This window comes from Notolepis coatsorum (genome assembly GCF_963971535.1).
Source record: "Notolepis coatsorum genome assembly, chromosome: 4".
Taxonomy (NCBI): Eukaryota; Metazoa; Chordata; class Actinopteri; order Aulopiformes; family Paralepididae; genus Notolepis; species Notolepis coatsorum.
This window is the reverse complement of record NC_140168.1, coordinates 41,087,599-41,107,204: the sequence shown is the minus strand read 5'-3', so window position 1 is coordinate 41,107,204 and position 19,606 is coordinate 41,087,599. Positions and strand designations below refer to the sequence as shown.

Below are 19,606 nucleotides of genomic sequence, written 5' to 3'. Positions count from 1 at the left end.
TGTAGGCGCCAGAGACGAGCCCCCCAGACATGGTTCTAGACATGTTCAGACACGTTCAGACTTGCCCAGAGCAGGCGCATTGATTCTGGACAGGTAAATCGGCTGAGCCCCATAGGGATCAGTTTGAGTATATATTGTAGATGGTGCAAGCAGCCGCGCGGCAGTAACATAACAGGAGAAGTAGCAGAGCGAGAGCGTGATACGTCCGGTACAGTCCGGAACAGTGTATCGTTACAGAGAGCTAATGGCTACTTAGATACGACTATAATATTGTAGAGCCATTATTGGCGCAGTATAGTGACTTGTGTAAGCGAAGTAACGTGGAGAAACGTATAGTTAAACCCAGCAGCGTTTGGATATAACTACTCATAACTCTGCGGGTTAGCTTCCAGTACAAACGAAGCTAGCTAGCTACCATCTATGCCAACGGGCTTTTGGATTAATAGCTATTAACCCTGCCATCGGGCGCTAGGATTACAAGGACCGGTTCCGTACGAGACCCCTTTTCTTCCAGCGACGACAGGATTATCCGACCGGTCTACAGTTCCTCCGGAGCTTGGAGCTCCAGAGGGAAACCATCGTCTCCAGCTACCATTTGCTTTTCCCAGTATCGCTTTGTTTCTTCTCACTCCCTGCAGAGCTCCGGTCGAGTATCCCTAACCTAGGAACTATTCATTACCGCTGACTTTGATACCCTGACATTCTATTATTAAAGGCGAACCGTGATAATTAATATGTATGTTGCTATGACTATTAAAATACTGTAAACTTGGTATCCTTGTCCCCGCGCAGTCAATTGAGTGTCCGCCATTTTGTCTAACTATACTGTCTGGCTATTAATATTCTTTAGTAGTGGTTTAATCTAAACAATCTTTAATACAGTCCGGGTTGTGTAGCCCCTTAGCTACAAGCTTGTTATACAAACTTATTATGACTGGTCTATCAGAACTGTTGATGGTGTAGGTCATAGTAATGGTGTTGTTTATAATCTTTTATTGATGCAGGGCATAGTAATGGTGTTGTTTATCATCTTATTGATGTAGGTCATAGTAATGGTGTTGTTTATAATCTTATTGGTGCAGGTCATAGTAATAGTGTTGTTTATAATCTTATTGGTGCAGGTCATAGTAATGGTGTTGTTTATAATCTTATTGGTGCAGGTTATAGTAATGGTGTTGTTTCTCATCTTAACCCTTTCACTACCACACTACAGAAGGTTTAACCCTTTCACTACCACACTACAGACGGTTAACCATCTGTAGTGTGGTAGTGAAAGGGTTAACCGTCTGTAGTGTGGTAGTGAAAGGGTTAATCTTCTGTAGGTAGTGAAAGGGTTAACCATTTGTCGTGTGGCAGTGAAAGGGTTAACCTTCTGTATTGTGAAAGGGTTAACCCTTTGGTAGTGTGGTAGTGAAAGGGTTATTGGTGCAGGTCATGGTAATAGTGTTGTTTCTCATCTTATTGATGCAGGTCATAGTAATGGAAAAATACACAGCACACAAGAAGTAGAGGAAATGTGCGAGCGCACACACAAGCCTGCAGACGCACACACACACACACACACACACACACACACACACACACACACACACACACACACACACACACACACACACAGAGGTTAGGCATAATTCATCTTGACGACAAGATGTTATGTAATATGTCCTAAAGCACCAACTGCCGTGAGTTCATCCTACCATCTTTAGAACAGCCGTTCTGCCCAGGACATCTTTAGAACAGCCATTCTACCCAGGACATCTTTAGAACAGCCATTCTGCCCAGAACATCTTTAGAGAAGCCATTGTGGTTGGTTGATCCAGCATTCCTTTCATATTCAGAGGAACATGGTTTGTTTAGCACTAAACCCCAATTACAATGGGTGTTCCCAAAAGACAAACTGTGTTTATTTTGCAAGGCACGGCATTATTTGCGTAACCTTCCGAGAGAGCATGTGAAAGACAAGTTGCCTAAGGACTCAAAGCATTTAAAATGTCAATAGATTGTCCCGTATACGCTCGAGTGAATTTAGACGTGACGGTTCTGGTTTCATTGTTGCATTCATTGTTCAACAGTCATCCTGTGTTTTAGAATGATTTATTTAAAATGATTTATTATCCTCTCATCCATCATTAGCCTGACCATATAGCCTATTGAATTCAATGCAATCACTACTACTGGTTTACTGAAGGTTCCCAACCACAGCCAAAAGAAAATCAGGGATGCAGCCGTTGAGAATTATGCACCAAAGCTATGGAACACCCAACCTATGGACACAGGAAAGCTAGATCACTAAATATTTTTGCCTTTTACAGTAATACTAATTAGCCTTTAGACTATGATTATTGTACTGTAAATGAGAGCTTTTTTTTTTATTGCACTGCACTATTGCACTATTTTATTCTGTCTATTGTATACGTTTATGTAAATGGAAGCTATTTTATTGCACTTCTTTTATTCTGTTTACACTTCATGCACTGCTCTTATTCTGTCTATTTCTATACTCATTCTATGTCTGCACTTTATGCATCGCTTTTATTTGGTCACAAACCTGCTAATAGTCTTTTATAGATTTTAATGTCAGAAATCTATTATAAACAATAAGTGTGGAAAGGCGAAAGTGCGCTTTTCATGTCAGCAATCTATTACAATTGTTTTTATAGATTTTAATGACAGACATCTATAAAAAGATGTTGGTTATAGAGGTTTTAATATAAATTCTGCTCATTTTATGTCTATTTTTATGTCTACATTACTGCTGTGAAGCACTTTTGGCTGCTACCTATGAAAGGTTCTATACAAATAACGTTTATTATTATTATTATCATTATTATTATTATTATTATTATTATTATTATTATTATTATTATTATTATTAATAATAATAATCACCAATGCCATTTGCAACCCATGGCGACTGTGTATGATTTACTTGAAGTTTGTCCCGAGTTCAAAAACAAATGCCATGAGCACATGTATGCACAACTGACATTAGCCATAATAATATCTGTTTGTGTTGCCATGGGGACACAGTTGCGGTGAGTGACTCATTGGTCACTGGCGCCGGTGGTATTTTTGGACCTACCGGCCTGGACTGGTTTCATTTTTCCAGCCAGTAAAAGGAATGGTTGGTCATAATGACTACCAGACCTGGCACGTGGAAGCAATGGAAACCACTCCTCAGTGTTTGGTCCCCATAGAGAGCCTGTATAAGAGACACAGGGATTCCAACGTAACATGGGAACCGTTCATCCTAGAACTTTCCCACTGGACAGATTTATGGGCTATCCCGCCCCGCTCCCTTCTGCTCTACTCTCATTTTTACTACTTTACTCTTTTTTTTTCTTCTTCTTTTTTTCACCACCTATTTTATTGACTGCACCAAGTCCACCCACTCCTCCCCCAAATCCACCCCTTCTTCTTTCAGTCCTCCCTGTCTCTCACACGGTCCCCGCGCGGTCCTTTTCAGTCATCTCACTTGCTCTTATCCTCTCATCTTTCATCTCAGGGTGGATGCAGGCGGCTCAGACTTACTCAGCAGGTCCAGGAGCAGTCGGACCACACATCACAACAGCAGCACCGCATTAAGGTACATTACACGGAGACAAAAAGAAGACCGAATGTAAGAGAACTATTTCTTTTTTTTTTTAAATTTTTTTTTATTATTGCAAAACAAAACTTATTAAAAGTCAGTACTCAACACACAATGTATAATGAAACTTTCAGTAAAGGTGGTTAAAATATATGCAAGTACAGAAACAGGATAAAACAAAAATAGTCAATAATAACATTTTAACCGTATACCGTGTATATCCAGCGAAGTTACAATTATATAAATGTTAGTATATAATATACCCCGAATACCTATTTTCTAAAACCCTACACACATATGCTCCAGCTCAAATCCCCCCCTCCCGGACCCCCTCTTGGATAGTACCTCCATTATCCCTCACTCCTAACCAGACATCACCATTATAGGCTAGCTTTTATTCTCTCCACCACTTCTAACCACATTAACATTTTGGATTCATTGAGCCCTAGAATTCTTGCTGTTGATATTTCTTGATATATCACATCAAGATATGTAAGAAACCACACTTTCCGGCACATTTTTTCCGGTTGAAACCAACGTGATGCAATCAGTTTTTTAGCTACTGTGATACCCGATAAAACCAATCTTTTTAGTTGTGGGTTCACTGCAAACTCAAAAACATCATTCAATAGCAATACCGCGGGGTGTACAGGTATATTCCAAAATACGAGTATTGATAATTGTTGGGACACATCTTCCCAGAATGTCTTAACTGGTGGGCAGTCCCAATACATGTGCATAAATGTTCCTTCGTCCCCATTTGTACATTGGGAGCATTTGGAGTTTTGTATAAGCCCCATTTTGCACAGCCTTATAGGAGTCAAGTATGTCCTGTGAATATAGTTCAGATTGATTTGTTGATGATCCGGGTTCCTTGATGTAAGTCGGACATTTGCCCAGGCTCCTTGCCAATCAAAGTCATTTTCCAGGTCTGGTATATCCCTCCTCCAGACATTGTCTAGTTGAAGGGTTTCGTACGAGGACGTTAGTAATTGTGAATAAAAACCTGATACAAAACCTCCCAATGTATTTCTGTCATAGAAAAATTTGTGGTATCTGTGGTGTTCAATTGGTATGTGTAATGGAACACCGTGGGATCTCATACAAAGTTTTAACTGTATGTAAAAAAGCCATGTGGACTCGGTGAGGTTAAACTTTATGCATATTTCGACATAACTACAGAGGCCCTTGTTATTAAAAATATCCCCTAATGAGTGTATGCCTCTTTCTTCCCATACAGGGAATCTTATAGGTCGTTTTCCCATTAAGAGAGCATTGTTATTGAATATGGGAGTGTGATTATGCCATACTTGATTGTTAGGAAATTTCCTTTGAGTTTCCCGCCATGTCCTGATTGCATGGGTTATTATTGGGCCAAATTCTCGCTCACAATGCTTGATTGAAAGTTTAGTGTATGCTATGTCTTTCAATCTCTGTGGGGCTACTATGTTTTCTTCTAAATTTCTCCAAGATACCAAAGCCTCGGGGTCAAACCATATCTTCTTCAATGGTCTTAATGTGAAGGCATTAAAATATTGTAAAAAATCTGGGACTGCCATGCCACCGTCTGCTTTACTTCTCTGTGCGGTGGATCTTTTTATGCGAGGTGGTTTGTTATTCCAAATAAATTTGTATGTGGAGGTTTGTAATCTTTTCCAGTAGCCCTCTGGAGGAGGTAACGGAAGCATTGAGCTGAAGAAATTGATTCTTGGTAATACATCCATCTTAACTATTGATACCCTTGCCTGTACTGAGTTTTTAAGTTTTGCCCACCTGTCCAGGTCGTCCTTGATTTTGTTCTGTATTTTTGTGTAATTGTGCTTCACCGTTTGTCTTATGGTGGGGAATATTTCCACTCCCAAGCATCTGAAATGTTTTACCATCGGTATCGCACCTGGGAGGGTTATATCTTTTTTTGCAGGGGTGTTAAGTGGAAGGAAAGCCGACTTCGGCCAATTTATCTTAAATCCCGATAAATCACCAAAGTTCTCAATCAACTTGAGCAGATGAGGCAATGTGGTGTTGGGGTTTTGCATGAACAATATTACGTCGTCCGCATATAAACTAATTTTTTGTTGTGTGCCCTTGATTACGATTGGTTCTATGGATTGGGATTGTCTTATATATTGTGCTAAAGGCTCTAATGATAAATTGAATAGTCCGGGACTAAGAGGGCAACCCTGTCTGGCAGAGCGTGATACCGGAAAGATTTTGGAGATGATTGTGCCTGTTGTAATCATGGCCGATGGGTCCTTGTATAGTACTTTAATCATATCAATGAAACCTTTTCCTAACCCCATCCTTTCCAATACTGCCCATAGAAACGACCATTCCAACCTGTCAAATGCTTTCATAGCATCCAGGGATAGTATCGCCTTAGGTGTGATGTCCTCTTTGTCTGTATCTAGTACGTGCAGTATTCGCCTTATGTTATCATTGATCAGGCGACCTTTTATGAAGCCTGTTTGGTCCGTATGAACTAAAGACGTCATATGTTTTTGCAATCTGATGGCTAATATCTTAGAGTACAGTTTGACATCGGTTCCGAGGAGGCTTAAAGGACGGTAACTACCGCATTCAGTGGGGTCTTTGTCTTTTTTGTGAAGAACTGAAATGAGTGCGGTATTTTGGTGTTCGATGAAGCTTCCCTCTTTGACTGAGTATAAGATCATATTTAGTAATAAGGGTCCAAATATGTCCCAGCAAGAAATGTACATTTCTGATGGGATACCGTCAATTCCCGGAGCTTTGCCGTTTTTCATTCCGGATATGGCCTTCTTGAGTTCTTCTAATGTGATCGGTACTTCTAACCGTTTAGCGTCTTCATCTGTAAGTTTAGGGAGAGTAATTTGATTAAGATATGTGTCTAATTTGTCTTGATCAAAGGTCGTTTCTGAGTTATATAAATCGGAGTAGAATTCTTTGAATGTATCGTTTATTATTTTGGGTTCTGTTACTAGAGCTTGTTGTTTCCTAATGGCAGTTATATCTGCAAATTTTGCATTAATTCTTAGTCGCATGGCTAATAGGTGACTAGGTTTAGAACCTTGGAAGTACTGCTGTTGTCTAGTGCTGCGTATTTGCAATTCCGATTTTTGTCTGTACATTGCTTTGATCTCGGTCTTTAGAATGTTAACTTGGTTATCTAGTCTAGTAGAGTTGTTGTATTTTAAAGAATTAAAAAGCGTTGAGTAAAGCGTTTCCATTTCAGACAGTTTTGTGTTTTGATTTTTGCGCAATATGGAGGTAAATCTATCCGAGAAATCCTTGATCATACTCTTTACCGACATCCATAATATTCTGGGATCTTGCACCGAGTTAGCATTAACTTGTAGGAATACTGTGAGAGCTTCTTTAATTTGTGTAATGAATTCCTTGTTGTTAAGCAGCATCGAATTAAAACGCCATCTTGGGGCCCGGGTAGATAATGTACCAAATGTTGCTTTCAGGATTAAGTAGCAGTGATCTGATAGCGCATTGGGTGTCATTTCCACTTCGTATTTATCAAATATTCTCGGGGATGCAAAGACGTAATCAATTCTGGATAGTGTGTTGTGTCTCGCCGAACGACAGGAGTACTTGCGGGTCATGGGGTTAAGTGAACGCCATAAATCAGTTACTCCTGTTGATTTCGACCAATCTTTTAATGCTTTAGATGAATTCTTTTGTTCGCTGGAGAAGGAAAGGTAAGTTTTGTCCATCCTTGGGTTCCAAATGGCATTAAAATCCGCACCTATTATGTATGAGTACTCGGGATGGTTTAACATTTCTCCTGTTAGTGAAGTGAAGAAACCCACTTCGTACAAATTCGGGGCATATACCGCTGCCAATGCAATTTTCCTGTTATTGTGTATAATCCTAGCTATAGTTATGCGCCCCTCAGCATCCGACCATACCCCTTTCAATTCGATATTTAATTTGCGTCTGACGACTATGGCTACCCCTCTAGTTCTCGTAGCAAAAGAAGAGTGACCAATATTATGGTATATGTTATCCGCTAACGTATTTATGTCTCCCTCTAAAATGTGCGTTTCGCTTAATAGTGCCACGTCCACATGTTCGTAAGAGAACTATTTCAAAGTGTTTTGCTCGTTCGTTGTTGTCGGTTTGCGTGTTTAGGCTATGCAGTTTGATTGACCTCTCTTCTTGGCTAAATCAAATCAAATCAAATCAAATTTATTTATAGGGCCCGACAACACACGTTAATGTCCCCATGGGCCGTACAGATCTTCTTTAAACAAGTCAAGAAGAAAACATAACAATAAGTCAAGAACAGAACAAGAACACCATAAGGTCCAAACATTTTTAGATGAATGCAAATAAATGAAAGAATGCAAGCACTCCCAGACATACCCCACGCGAAGGTAAGGAAAAACTCACTAAAACCTAACAATAGGGAAAAAAGCTCCACAGGCAGTGTGGAGGAGAGAAACCTTAGAAGGGCCATTCAAGGGGGATCTCCCTTCTTAGATGTTGGTGATAGTAGTGTTGCAGACGGACAGTTGGTAAGCATGCACTCATGTGTGTAGTGGAACACAGATGAGTGCATGCAATAGCAACTGTACATTTTGAAAAATTTAAGATAGAGCTAATAGCGATAGCAACTGAACATTTTGACAGATTAAAGATAGAGCTGATAGCGAATCTATTTGAGGCACAGGGGCGGCGCAAAGAGGGTCACGTCCTCCCCGTCTTAGTCAAGGGACATTTAACACATTTAACACTCGTTGCTCCGGGACAGCCGGAGACAGGGAGATAGGGGCGGCGCAGGGAGGGTCGCAAACTCCCCGACATCATCGCGGGACATCCGGCACTCCGGTCACCACTACGAGACCTCCGGAGACAGGGGGGCACGCAGAGGGGGTCGCAACCTCCCGGCCTTCGTTACGGGACGTCCAACACTCCGGTCAACACTCCAGGACAGCAAGTCATAGGGAGACAGGGAGACGGGACAGGCGTTAGACAGCTCATGAGATTGTAGTAGGCGGACATAGCAATAGATACAAGTGGTAGGCATATATGTGAATGGAGTAGATGTATGAAGTAGGCGTATTATGTGAATAGAATAGAAGTACTTAACCCAGCAATGAAACCGCGTTGACTGTTAATCTGTTAACAGTCTGTTAATACTGTTAATCAGTTGACAGGACCATGGACAGACGGCGGTGAATAACTGATCCAAGGCCTCGGAGGTGCATGTAGAGCAGTCACTACAATCTTGGCCAAGACCCCGAGGCATCCATCACCTTGGTCAGCGCCAGGAGACGGGCACTCAGAGAGAAGGGGGAGGGGGGGGAGAGGGGGGGGGGGGGAAGAGTTAGATAGTTCCCATGTTTGTGGTGCTGCAAAGGAGCAGACATGTAGTACCCTGTAGTGCCATGTAGTACCATGTAGTACCCCGTAGTGCCATGTAGTACCCTATAGTACCCTGTAGTGCCATGTAGTACCCTGTAGTACCCTGTAGTACCCTGTAGTGTCATGTAGTACCCTGTAGTGCCCTGTGGTACCCTGTAGTGCCATGTAGTGCCACGTAGAGCCATGTAGAGCCATGTAGTACCCTGTAGTGCCATGTAGTACCATGTAGTACCATGTAGTACCATGTAGTACCCTGTAGTACCCTGTACCCTAACTAAACTACCCTGTAATAAACTACCCAGTGGTACCATGTAGTACCCTGTACCATAACTAAACTACACAGATTAATCTAAAGGTCAGTCCCCGACCAGGTGAGATCAGGGTAGGTTGAAGGAGAGAGAGAAAAGATGAGTCTTAAGCAGGGATTTAAAAGCTTCGACAGAGCAGGCGCCCCTGATGACGGCAGGTAATTTGTTCCACAGGTAGGGAGCGCGGTAGACAAAGGCTCTGTGGCCGGCGGATTTCTTTTTAACCCTAGTGGTCGATAGAAGCCCCGCATTTTGTGAGCGCAGAGCACGAGCGGGCGAGTATCGGGAGATGAGATCGGATAGATAGAGCGGTGCAAGCCCATTTAAAATTTTGTAGGTGAGGAGTAGCACTTTAAAGTCAGAACGGGCTTGGATAGGAAGCCAGTGTAGGGCGGACAAAACTGGTGTGATGTGATCAAATTTTCTAGTTCTAGTTAGTATCCGTGCAGCCGCATTTTGCACGAGTTGAAGATTTTTGATGCTTTGAAATTGGATTCACTGAGATATGTATCTTGTATTTATTTTGTATTTATTTTGACATTTATGGATATAGGGAGACAGCGTAGCTCTGCCACAACAGTCACATAGACCTACAATCAATCTCATCTCACCCACAGAAGAAAAAGTCGAAGTCATCAAGGTTTGTGTCTGAGTGTGAGTGCGCCTGTGTGTTTGTGTACATGCATTTACATCTGTGTTTTGCGTTTTTATGTATTAGTGTGCGGGAAGTGCATATGTTGTGCATTCTACCTTTAAAAGTCATCCTGGACCGGGCGGCTACGTGGTGCAGTGGGCAAGGCGCTCACCACGAATACTGGAGACGCTGGGTTCACCTGTTCGAGCCCAGCGCTCCACATTGCTTTCAGTTTAGCTGGTCGTCCGTACTAATACACATTGGCAGTATTAGGGGGTGGGAAACTGATGGGTGGGGATCGGGTGTTGTGGACAGCGACTCCTACAGGTCGGTTGGTGCGCCTGCGCAGTAGAATCAGGAAGCGATGGGGGCGGCGCCCCTCCAAAGCGCAGACCCCTGACGCTGAATGATCACGCTGCGCAGGTGAAAAGATGCGACTGCTGTTACCTCGAGTATCGGAGGGGACTCGTGCTATGTATGACTTAGTCCACATTGCAGCCGGCTTGTGGGAGGCAAGAAACAGCGTTCGAGACAGGGGAGGGTTGAATTGGATGATACGAAATTGGGATGGGAGAAAAATAGAAAATGGGAGAAAAAGTGGATCAAAAAGAAAAAGTCGTCCTGGACAAACTCTAACAGCCCATGGCCACACAAATCAGGGGCCTCTGGTATAATTGTAGGCTATTTTGATATTTTATAACCTCTAGCATATTCATAAACTTACCATTAATGGCCACAAGGATTGCAGGCCTTTCAAGGAGAAGGGCCAAACAGATTACAATGTTTTGTTCCATCTCTGCCTTAATAGGGAGCCAGACAGTGTGGTTTAGTTCTATCTCTGCTTTAATAGAAAGCCAGACAGTGTGATTTAGTTCTATCTCTGCTTTAATTGGAAGCCAGACAGTGTGATTTAGTTCTATCTCTGCTGTAATAGGAAGCCAGACAGTGTGATTTAGTTGTATCTCTGCTGTAATAGGAAGCCACACAGTGTGGTTTAGTTCTATCTCTGCTTATAGGAAGCCAGACATCGTGGTTTAGTTCTATCTCTGCTTTAACACGGAGCCAGACAGTGTGATTTAGTTCTATCTCTGCTTTAATAGGAAGTCAGACAGTGTGGTTTAGTTCTATCTCTGCTTTAATAGGAAGTCAGACAGTGTGGTTTAGTTCTATCTCTGCTTTAATAGGAAGTCAGACAGTGTGGTTTAGTTCTATCTCTGCTTTAATAGGAAGCCAGATAGTGTGGTGGAGAAAATGCATCCATAGTTGTCCTACAACCATATTGAACCTCTGTAATATTTGAAACCTATAATTTGATCTGCAGATTCAAATAAAGAATTCAAAATGTTTAATGTTAGGGCTGTCCCCTCTCAATTGATTAGTTGATTTATTAGATTAGATTAGATTAGATTCGATTGAAATGTATTGTCATTATACAGCACAACAGTACAGTACCGTACAGTACAATGGAAATACGTTTTTTATTTATTAATTTTGTTTATTAATTGGTTGGTTTGGTCTTAATTGATTTGATGACTTTGTTAGTCGATTAGTCTTTATATGCTTTTTTCCATGCTGAATGAGTTATTTAAAAAAATAAATCCTTGGTAACCACTAGAAGAGGTCCTTCTGCATGACTGCTTGTGGGAAACACAGTTTTACACGTGTCTATTACATCAATTCGTTGATTAGTCGAAAAAGCGCTATGACTATTGGTTGACTACGAGTGTCTTTAGTTGAGGCCAGCCATAGTGATTGTGTATGTGTGTGCTCACCAATGTTACCTGACCCATTCTATGTGGTGTGTTGTCCAGTTTTACCTGGAGTCACGGCATAAGCAGAAAGACCACAACCAGCAGAGCACCAAGATGTTGACTGACGAGGTGTCTCAGATACAGGAGGTCAGTGTGTTCCTGACCCTGCTGCTGTGTGTGTGTGTGTGTGTGTGTGTGTGTGTGTGTGTGTGTGTGTGTGTGTGTGTGTGTGTGTGTGTGTGTGTGTGTGTGTGTGTGTGTGTGTGTGTGTGTGTGTGTGTGTGTGTGTGTGTGTGTGTGTGTGTGTGTGTGTGTGTGTGTGTGTGTGTGTGTGTGGGCACGATTGTATCAGAATAACCCACAATGTACAAGTGCACTGATAATATTTGTGTCCTTTAAACATTGTCTTTATGTGGACATAAATAAAGATTCTAAGTGTGTGTGTGTGTGTGTGTGTGTGTGTGTGTGTGTGTGTGTGTGTGTGTGTGTGTGTGTGTGTGTGTGCGTGCGTGCGTGTGTGTGTGTGTGTGTATTATGTGTTCCATAATACAATTAAGACACTTTAGGTTTAGTTGGGTTGAGTTGAGGAGCAGTGTGGATCTGCTGAATGATTTGAATAGTTTATTAAATGTTTTTATATTTAGAGAACAGTTCAGGATTACAAAATACTTTTTATACACAGTAACCCTCCCCCTTTCCATTGGCATCTCATCTCTAATAGACATATATTCACCTATATACATACATAACTACATAAAAGTATATTGTTGACACATACATACATCCCCACATACAGTGGATCGGGAGGTAGAGCAGTCGTCCGGTAATCCGGAGGTTCCCGGTTCGATTCCCGCTCCTCCCATACAGCGTGTCGAAGTGTCCTTGAGCAAGACCCTTAACCCCTATTGCTCCCGATGAGCAGGTTGGCACCTTGCATGGTTGCCTCCGCCATCGGTGTGTGAATGTGTAAAATGTGAGGAACAAATTGTAAAGCGCTTTGGATAAAATTGCTATATAAATGCACCATTTACCATTTACGTACATTTCAATTTCCATGCAGATACACGTCTACCCACATGTGTGCCTTTACATATATACACACACTTTATCAGCAGAATAAGTTAAATTTGAGAATTGTGTGCAAAGCCTGTGCAGGTTGATATCCAGTTGGTCCAGTCGAATGACACATTACATTTACATTTAGTCATTTAGCTGACGCTTTTATCCAAAGTGACTTACAAATTGTGTACAACAAGTCAGCAGGACGGGTATACGGCTATGGGTAAGTGGTATTGTTCTAGTAGGTGGTAGTATAGGCATAGTAGCATAGTAGATAAATAGACGCCAGACTTTGTAATATTCTTTGAGATTTTGTTTAATACTTTATGTTATTTTTTCCAAAGCAAAGCTTGATGATAATTCTTCAAGCCATTGAATAGGTTTTGAAGTGGAGATTAATGTAATCCTGCATTATATCCTTCCAGAATGTTTAGATCTCCTCACATTCCTTAATACAGTTAAAAAAGGTTCCTTTATGGAGTTGACATTTAACACAAATATCTGGAATATTTGGATTGATGTTCTCAATATCCAGTTATATACTGAATGATGTTTATAATGCATTCTGTGTTTGGGTCTGCTAGGTGAGGTACTGCCTCAAAACTCTGAGGGAGCAAATGGCTGCCAGACAGAACCATAACGTCAACAAGAACAAGGTAACTCAAGGTTAACCTCACGCTGAGCTCATTCTAGTGAACATGTTAACCAATAGCGATGCATGGGCTAGCTTTAACTAACCGATCGCTGCTCTCTCCCTCAGTATCCAGTTAATGGCTACCGAGAGACCGTGCCTACTAGAAACCAGGTTTTCACCAATGGTAACTCCAATGGTGTTGGAACTGAGTCAGAGCCTCATGTAAGATACCACTCACAAAGCAGCGTCCTAGTGTACTCCTACACACTCCTCTACGCCTGTACATCACAGCCTCCGAAACACCTCTGTCTCTACGCCTGTACATCACAGCCTCCGAAACACCTCTGTCTCTACGCCTGTACATCACAGCCTCCGAAACACCTCTGTCTCTACACCTGTACATCACATCCTGCTAAACACCTCTGTCTCTACACCTGTACAGCACAGCCTCTGAAACACCTCTGTCTCTACACCTGTACAGCACAGCCTCTGAAACACCTCTGTCTCTACACCTGTACAACACAGCCTCCGAAACACTTGTCACTGCGCCTGTACATCACATCCTGCTAAACACCTCTGTCTCTACGCTTGTACATCACATCCTGCTAAACACCTCTGTCTCTACGCTTGTACATCACATCCTGCTAAACACCTCTGTCTCTACGCTTGTACATCACATCCTGCTAAACACCTCTGTCTCTACGCTTGTACATCACATCCTGCTAAACACCTCTGTCTCTACGCTTGTACATCACATCCTGCTAAACACCTCTGTCTCTACGCTTGTACATCACAGCCTGCTAAACATCTCTGTCTCTACACCTGTAAATCACAGCCTCAGGAACACCTCTGTTTCTACACCTGTACATCACAGCCTTCGAAACACCTCTGTCCCAAGAGAGCAAAGATTTGTACATAATCGGGACATCCGCAACCAAATTAGTTTGAAAGAGAATGCGGCTACAATGTTGAATTGGGTGTATACAGTACTATACAGTATATCACTATGTACCTATTTACGCTAATAACCAAAGATTAAGTTTGTCTGAACATTTGTGAGTTATGCAGTGATGTAGTTATCAGAAAAATAAATAGACTATAGTGATGTGTCTTTTCTGTGTCTGCGTTCATCGCCATTTCCATGGACACAAGGCTGCACAGACGCAAAACTTTTTCAACTCATTTTCGGTTCTTATTTATAAAAGAGACTAAATAATATGTGGGAGAACATTAATATAATAATATTTATTCAATATGTTAATGGTAAATAATAAGAGCAAAGGTAGCAGCAGTTAGTTTACTTCCTGTTTGGGCTGAGATGTTTGACAGTGGAACATCGTTCAACTCTCTGCGTGAGAGTATGACTTGTGTAATCTAGAATGTTTAATGTGACTCTTGTCAATATGTTTATCTTATTGCTCATCGGTTTCATTTGAAATTCTTCATGGTAATGAGTTGGATTGTGTTTTTAAAGGCCTATTTGAATAGGCCAATTTGAATATCCTTGAATGCAAAAATCATGCATTTGAATATTCAAATCTGCATTCATGACGAATGACTCATGGCAAATTACATGACCTAACAATTGGAAAAAGTCAACAGCCATCTCAAATCTTTCCGACTCATACCTGCCAAATGTCTACTGTGCTGTGAAATGGTTTCCAGAGACTGAGAACAAACCCCAGAGTAGGAGCCCAATTTACTGTACATACTGACGCACACACACCAGGGTTATTATAGTTTTGTTTTATTCATTTGTTTTAATTTTTATTTCGTTTTTTCATTTTTATTTCATTTAAGTTTTCAATTCAGTTTAGTTTCAGTTTGTTTCCAGAGTAGTTTCAGTTTAGTTTTCATTTCTCCCCAAATGAAAAAACTTATTTGTTTTAGTTAAATTTTTAATAGTTTCAGTGTTAGTTTTAGTTGTTGTTTTTTTTGTCAGGGGCAAGATTTGAAAAGTCTCAATGAACATTATGCACCAATACCTCCTCTAGCTTTCTGTGTTGACAAATTTGACCAAACTGAAAAAGACTAAAACTAAATAAATTTTCTGTCACAATATAGTCTCAGTTAGTTAGGTTTTTTGGGGTTTATTTTTATATTTGATTTATTTATTCTTTTTTATTTCATCACCCCAAGTTTTCGTTTTTTTGTATAGTTTTTGTGTACAGTATGCACACACACACACACCCATTATGTCCACCACACAGACAGTATGTAGCCTATACACACACACACGCACGCACGCACGCGTACGCGCACACACACACACACACACACACACACACACACACACACACACACACACACACAGGGCACTGTATCCAATTTCCCATCATTTGAGACTCAGTGCATGCAGCACATCATAACATATCATATAACACCAGATGTCCATTATCTGCCTAAGAGGTAACGTTAGAACAAGGATACAATCCGAGGGAATGTGTGTCTGTGGCATATGTTCCCAGTAGGGATGTCCGATATTATCGGCCGATATTGGCATAAAAATGTGATATCGGAAAATATCTGTATCGGTTTTCAAAAAAAGATTATTTTTTATTTTATTTTTTGCATTTATTTAACCTTTATTTACCCAGGCAAGCAAGTACGAACAAATTATTATTTTAATTATTGTCAAAGTATGCATAATGTTGTGTTAATTACACAACAAGAGATATGTAATGTTAATTACCTGAAATTATTCAGTTTTTTGGGGGGGGGGAACCCTGCATATATCGGTATCGGTTGATATTGGTATCGGAAATTAAGAGTTGGACAATATCGGTATATCGGTATCGGTAAAAAAGCCAATATCGAGCATCCCTATAGTTCCCAGTGATCTGTATGTAGGTTGGCAGGAATCATGTTGCACTGCTCTTCATTTTCAGCTGAGTCAAATGAGAAAACCGTGTAGAATCCTGTATTGACTGATAATGAGGTGATTCACCTGAAAGGCAGCCTTGTGGTAAATGTCATGTCACGCTGTCCTCCATTCTACTGTTGTCAAAGATAAACACCAATGCCGAGTCCCATATTTGTCCGATAGGTAAAGAACTGTTGATAAAAGACAACCCTAAGGAGGTAAACGAGTACATACTGACAATTTACGTAACAGACCTCCACAGCCAAAAGAGCTTCTGTTACCTCAGGCTGCCTGAAATAATCGGTCAATTATGCACTGTCGGCAAACACTGCCTTTGTTTGTGCTTCTTCGCTCTTGACCTCAAGTTAGACTTAATAGAGCATGTCACTTTCAATCTGCCTCACCTCTCTCTCTCTCTCTCTCTCTCTCTCTCTCTCTCTCTCTCTCTCTCTCTCTCTCTCTCTCTCTCTCTCAGGCCAGGGATACCCAGGAGGAGAGCGTGAGGCTCAGGGAAGCGACCAAGCGTCTGTACAGCCAGCTGAAGGAGTCGGAGAAGAAACAACAGGAAGAGAGAGACAGACTCCAGGTTTGTTATTAAGAGACTTCCTGGGTTTGGTTACATCTCACTCTCAGACTTCCTCCTGCCCCCCCCCCCCCCACCACCACCACTATCTATCAATATCATCTCTGGATTTCATTTTCTTTATCCTGTGCCTGACATTGAACGTGCCAGGTTACCCAGAGCCCCGTGTGTGAGATCATCTGGGCCAGTGTTAGTATGATGGAACTGCTAATAGTGTTAGATGTTAGATTAGATCCTGAATTCAATAAAGGAATATCTTATCTTATCTTATCTTAGATTGACCTCGTTCTATACATTATGGGTTATCGCATTCAGCAGTGAACTCCCACTATTGTGTTAGTGGCCTAGATTGAGAAGTTAGACTGATAAGACTCTTAACGGTCCCTCAATAGAGAAACCTATGTCAAGGTTGAGACAACCAGACACAAAGCAAAGTATTTCACCGCAGATAAGACTGTGTGGAAAATCTCAAATGGAGGGCACAGCGTTTCTAACCGATGTAATGTAGAGTAAAGGTCAATGGTTAATAGTGTATTCAGCCTACCACTGCAGAGACTCAGGGTTCGAATCCAGCTGTCAGCGGTACCTCCGGCTTGGTCAGTCGTCCTTACGAACACAATTGGCAGTATTTGTGGGTGGGAAGCCGGTGGTTGCAACTCCTACTGGTCGGTCGGGACATCTGTTCAGCAGGGAGGGGATCTGGGGGAAATAGCATGAACCTCTGCACGCGAAAGACGAAAGAAAATGGATGGATTATCCAAGTGGGGGTCCGGGGGGGGTGAGCGAGCAAGAGCATATGTATGTAGGGTATTAGATAGCAAGTATTAGGTATATATCTCGTAAACTACATTTATAATGATTCAAATGGTGATTTCATTGGATGTTTACTGTTAATGCTTGTATGTCTAATTTGTTGTTATGTTTATGTTTATGTGTATGTTTAAAAAAAAAATATATATATATATATATATATATATATATATATATATATAAAAAAATATATATATATGCACGCGTTACGCTCTCCCAGTGAAACTCCTCGCTGTCAGGTGAAAAGAAGCGGCTAGCGACTCCACATGTATCGGAGGAAGCATGTGGTAGTCTACACCCTCCCCAGACCAACAGTAGGGCAGCATGTGGTATTATGGTAGTCTATACCCTCCCCAGACTGACAGTAGGGCAGCATGTGGTAGTCTACACCCTCCCCAGACCAACAGTAGGGCAGCATGTGGTATTATGGTAGTCTATACCCTCCCCAGACTGACAGTAGGGCAGCATGTGGTAGTCTATACCCTCCCCAGACCAACAGTAGGGCAGCATGTGGTATTATGGTAGTCTATACCCTCCCCAGACTGACAGTAGGGCAGCATGTGGTAGTCTATACCCTCCCCAGACCAACAGTAGGGCAGCATGTGGTATTATGGTAGTCTATACCCTCCCCAGACTGACAGTAGGGCAGCATGTGGTAGTCTACACCCTCCCCAGACCAACAATAAAGCAGCATGTGGTAGTCTACACACTAGGGATGGGCATTTTAAAGAAAAATCCAGATCGATTGATCACATGCTATACTCGATTGGTCGTGTATTACTCGAAAAGGGGAAAAGAAATAAAAAGAATTACTATACTAATTAAAAAATAATACTTATTTTTGTTCATTCACGTATATATGTTTAAGGAAACCAACAAACAGTTATAATCTTACACATACATGTGAAAAGAGATGTAATAATAATAATAATAATAATAATAATAATAATAATAATAATAATAATAATAATAATAATAATAATAATAATAATAATAATAATAATAATAATAATAATAATAATAATTCTTTTTTTCAAAAAAAATTATAATTTCGATTATTTTCCCCCCCGATTTTTCTCATAGCTACGAGTAGCCTACACCCTCCCCAGACTGACAGTAGGGAAGCATGTGGTAGTCTACACCCTCCCCAGACTGACAGTAGGGCAGCATGTGGTAGTCTACAGTACAAATGTCAAGTTAGACCGCGCTCTCAAAATCCGACACTGGGTGCTGAAATCCCATAAAGTGATATATAAAAAGAAGCAGGGAAGCTGGACCAGCACTCTGGTCTCTATGTGTCCCCCACAGAGTAGTCTACAGTACACCCTCCCCAGACTGACACTAGGGCAGCATGTGGTAGTCTACACCCTCCCCAGACCATGTGGTAGTCTACACCCTCCCCAGACCATGTGGTAGTCTACACCCTCCCCAGACCAACAGTAGGGCAGCATGTGGTAGTCTACACCCTCCCCAGACCATGTGGTAGTCTACACCCTCCCCAGACCAACAGTAGGGCAGCATGTGGTAGTCTACACCCTCCCCAGACCATGTGGTAGTCTACACCCTCCCCAGACCAACAGTAGGGCAGCATGTGGTAGTATACACCCTCCCCAGACCATGTGGTAGTCTACACCCTCCCCAGACCATGTGGTAGTCTACACCCTCCCCAGACCAACAGTAGGGCAGCATGTGGTGGTCTACACCCTCCCCAGACCAACAGTAGGGCAGCACAATGACCAGGAAGGGAATTGGCATAACGACAAAATTGGTGATGGGAGAAAAAGATAGAAAGGCACAAATAAAATTGTGTATTCACAACATAATGTATAATGTCTTAGGAACCCCACAGTGACCCTCTCTCTCTCTCTATGGCTCCCCCTGCAGGCGGAGAGCGGCGAGCTGCGCCGGCGTCTGGACGAGCAGTCCACGCGGCTGCAGAAGGCAGAGGGCCTGTCGGAGGAGAGGGGCCAGCGGGTGGAGGAGCTGCAGAAGCTGCTGGGAGGCATGGAGATCGAGAGCG

General features: G+C 41.8%; 1 protein-coding gene across 7 annotated transcripts in view; it reads left to right on the top strand.

The window, feature by feature from the left end:
* The window catches only part of tuft1b (tuftelin 1b), a 56,452-nt gene that overhangs the window by 30,554 nt on the left and 6,292 nt on the right, over positions 1-19,606 (top strand). For 2 of the 7 annotated variants that reach the window (XM_084313124.1, XM_084313130.1), the window contains exons 2-8: positions 3,506-3,619; positions 9,806-9,892; positions 11,698-11,784; positions 13,281-13,352; positions 13,457-13,552; positions 16,669-16,779; positions 19,471-19,606. The exon at positions 19,471-19,606 is cut by the window's right edge and continues 76 nt beyond it. In XM_084313124.1, the coding sequence (XP_084169250.1) occupies positions 3,506-3,619; positions 9,806-9,892; positions 11,698-11,784; positions 13,281-13,352; positions 13,457-13,552; positions 16,669-16,779; positions 19,471-19,606 (703 nt within the window). Of the gene's footprint in view, positions 1-3,505; positions 3,620-5,250; positions 5,301-9,805; positions 9,907-11,697; positions 11,785-13,280; positions 13,353-13,456; positions 13,553-16,668; positions 16,780-19,470 lie in introns of those variants that run through there. The other 5 variants (XM_084313125.1, XM_084313127.1, XM_084313128.1 and 2 more) reach the window with 4 other exon arrangements.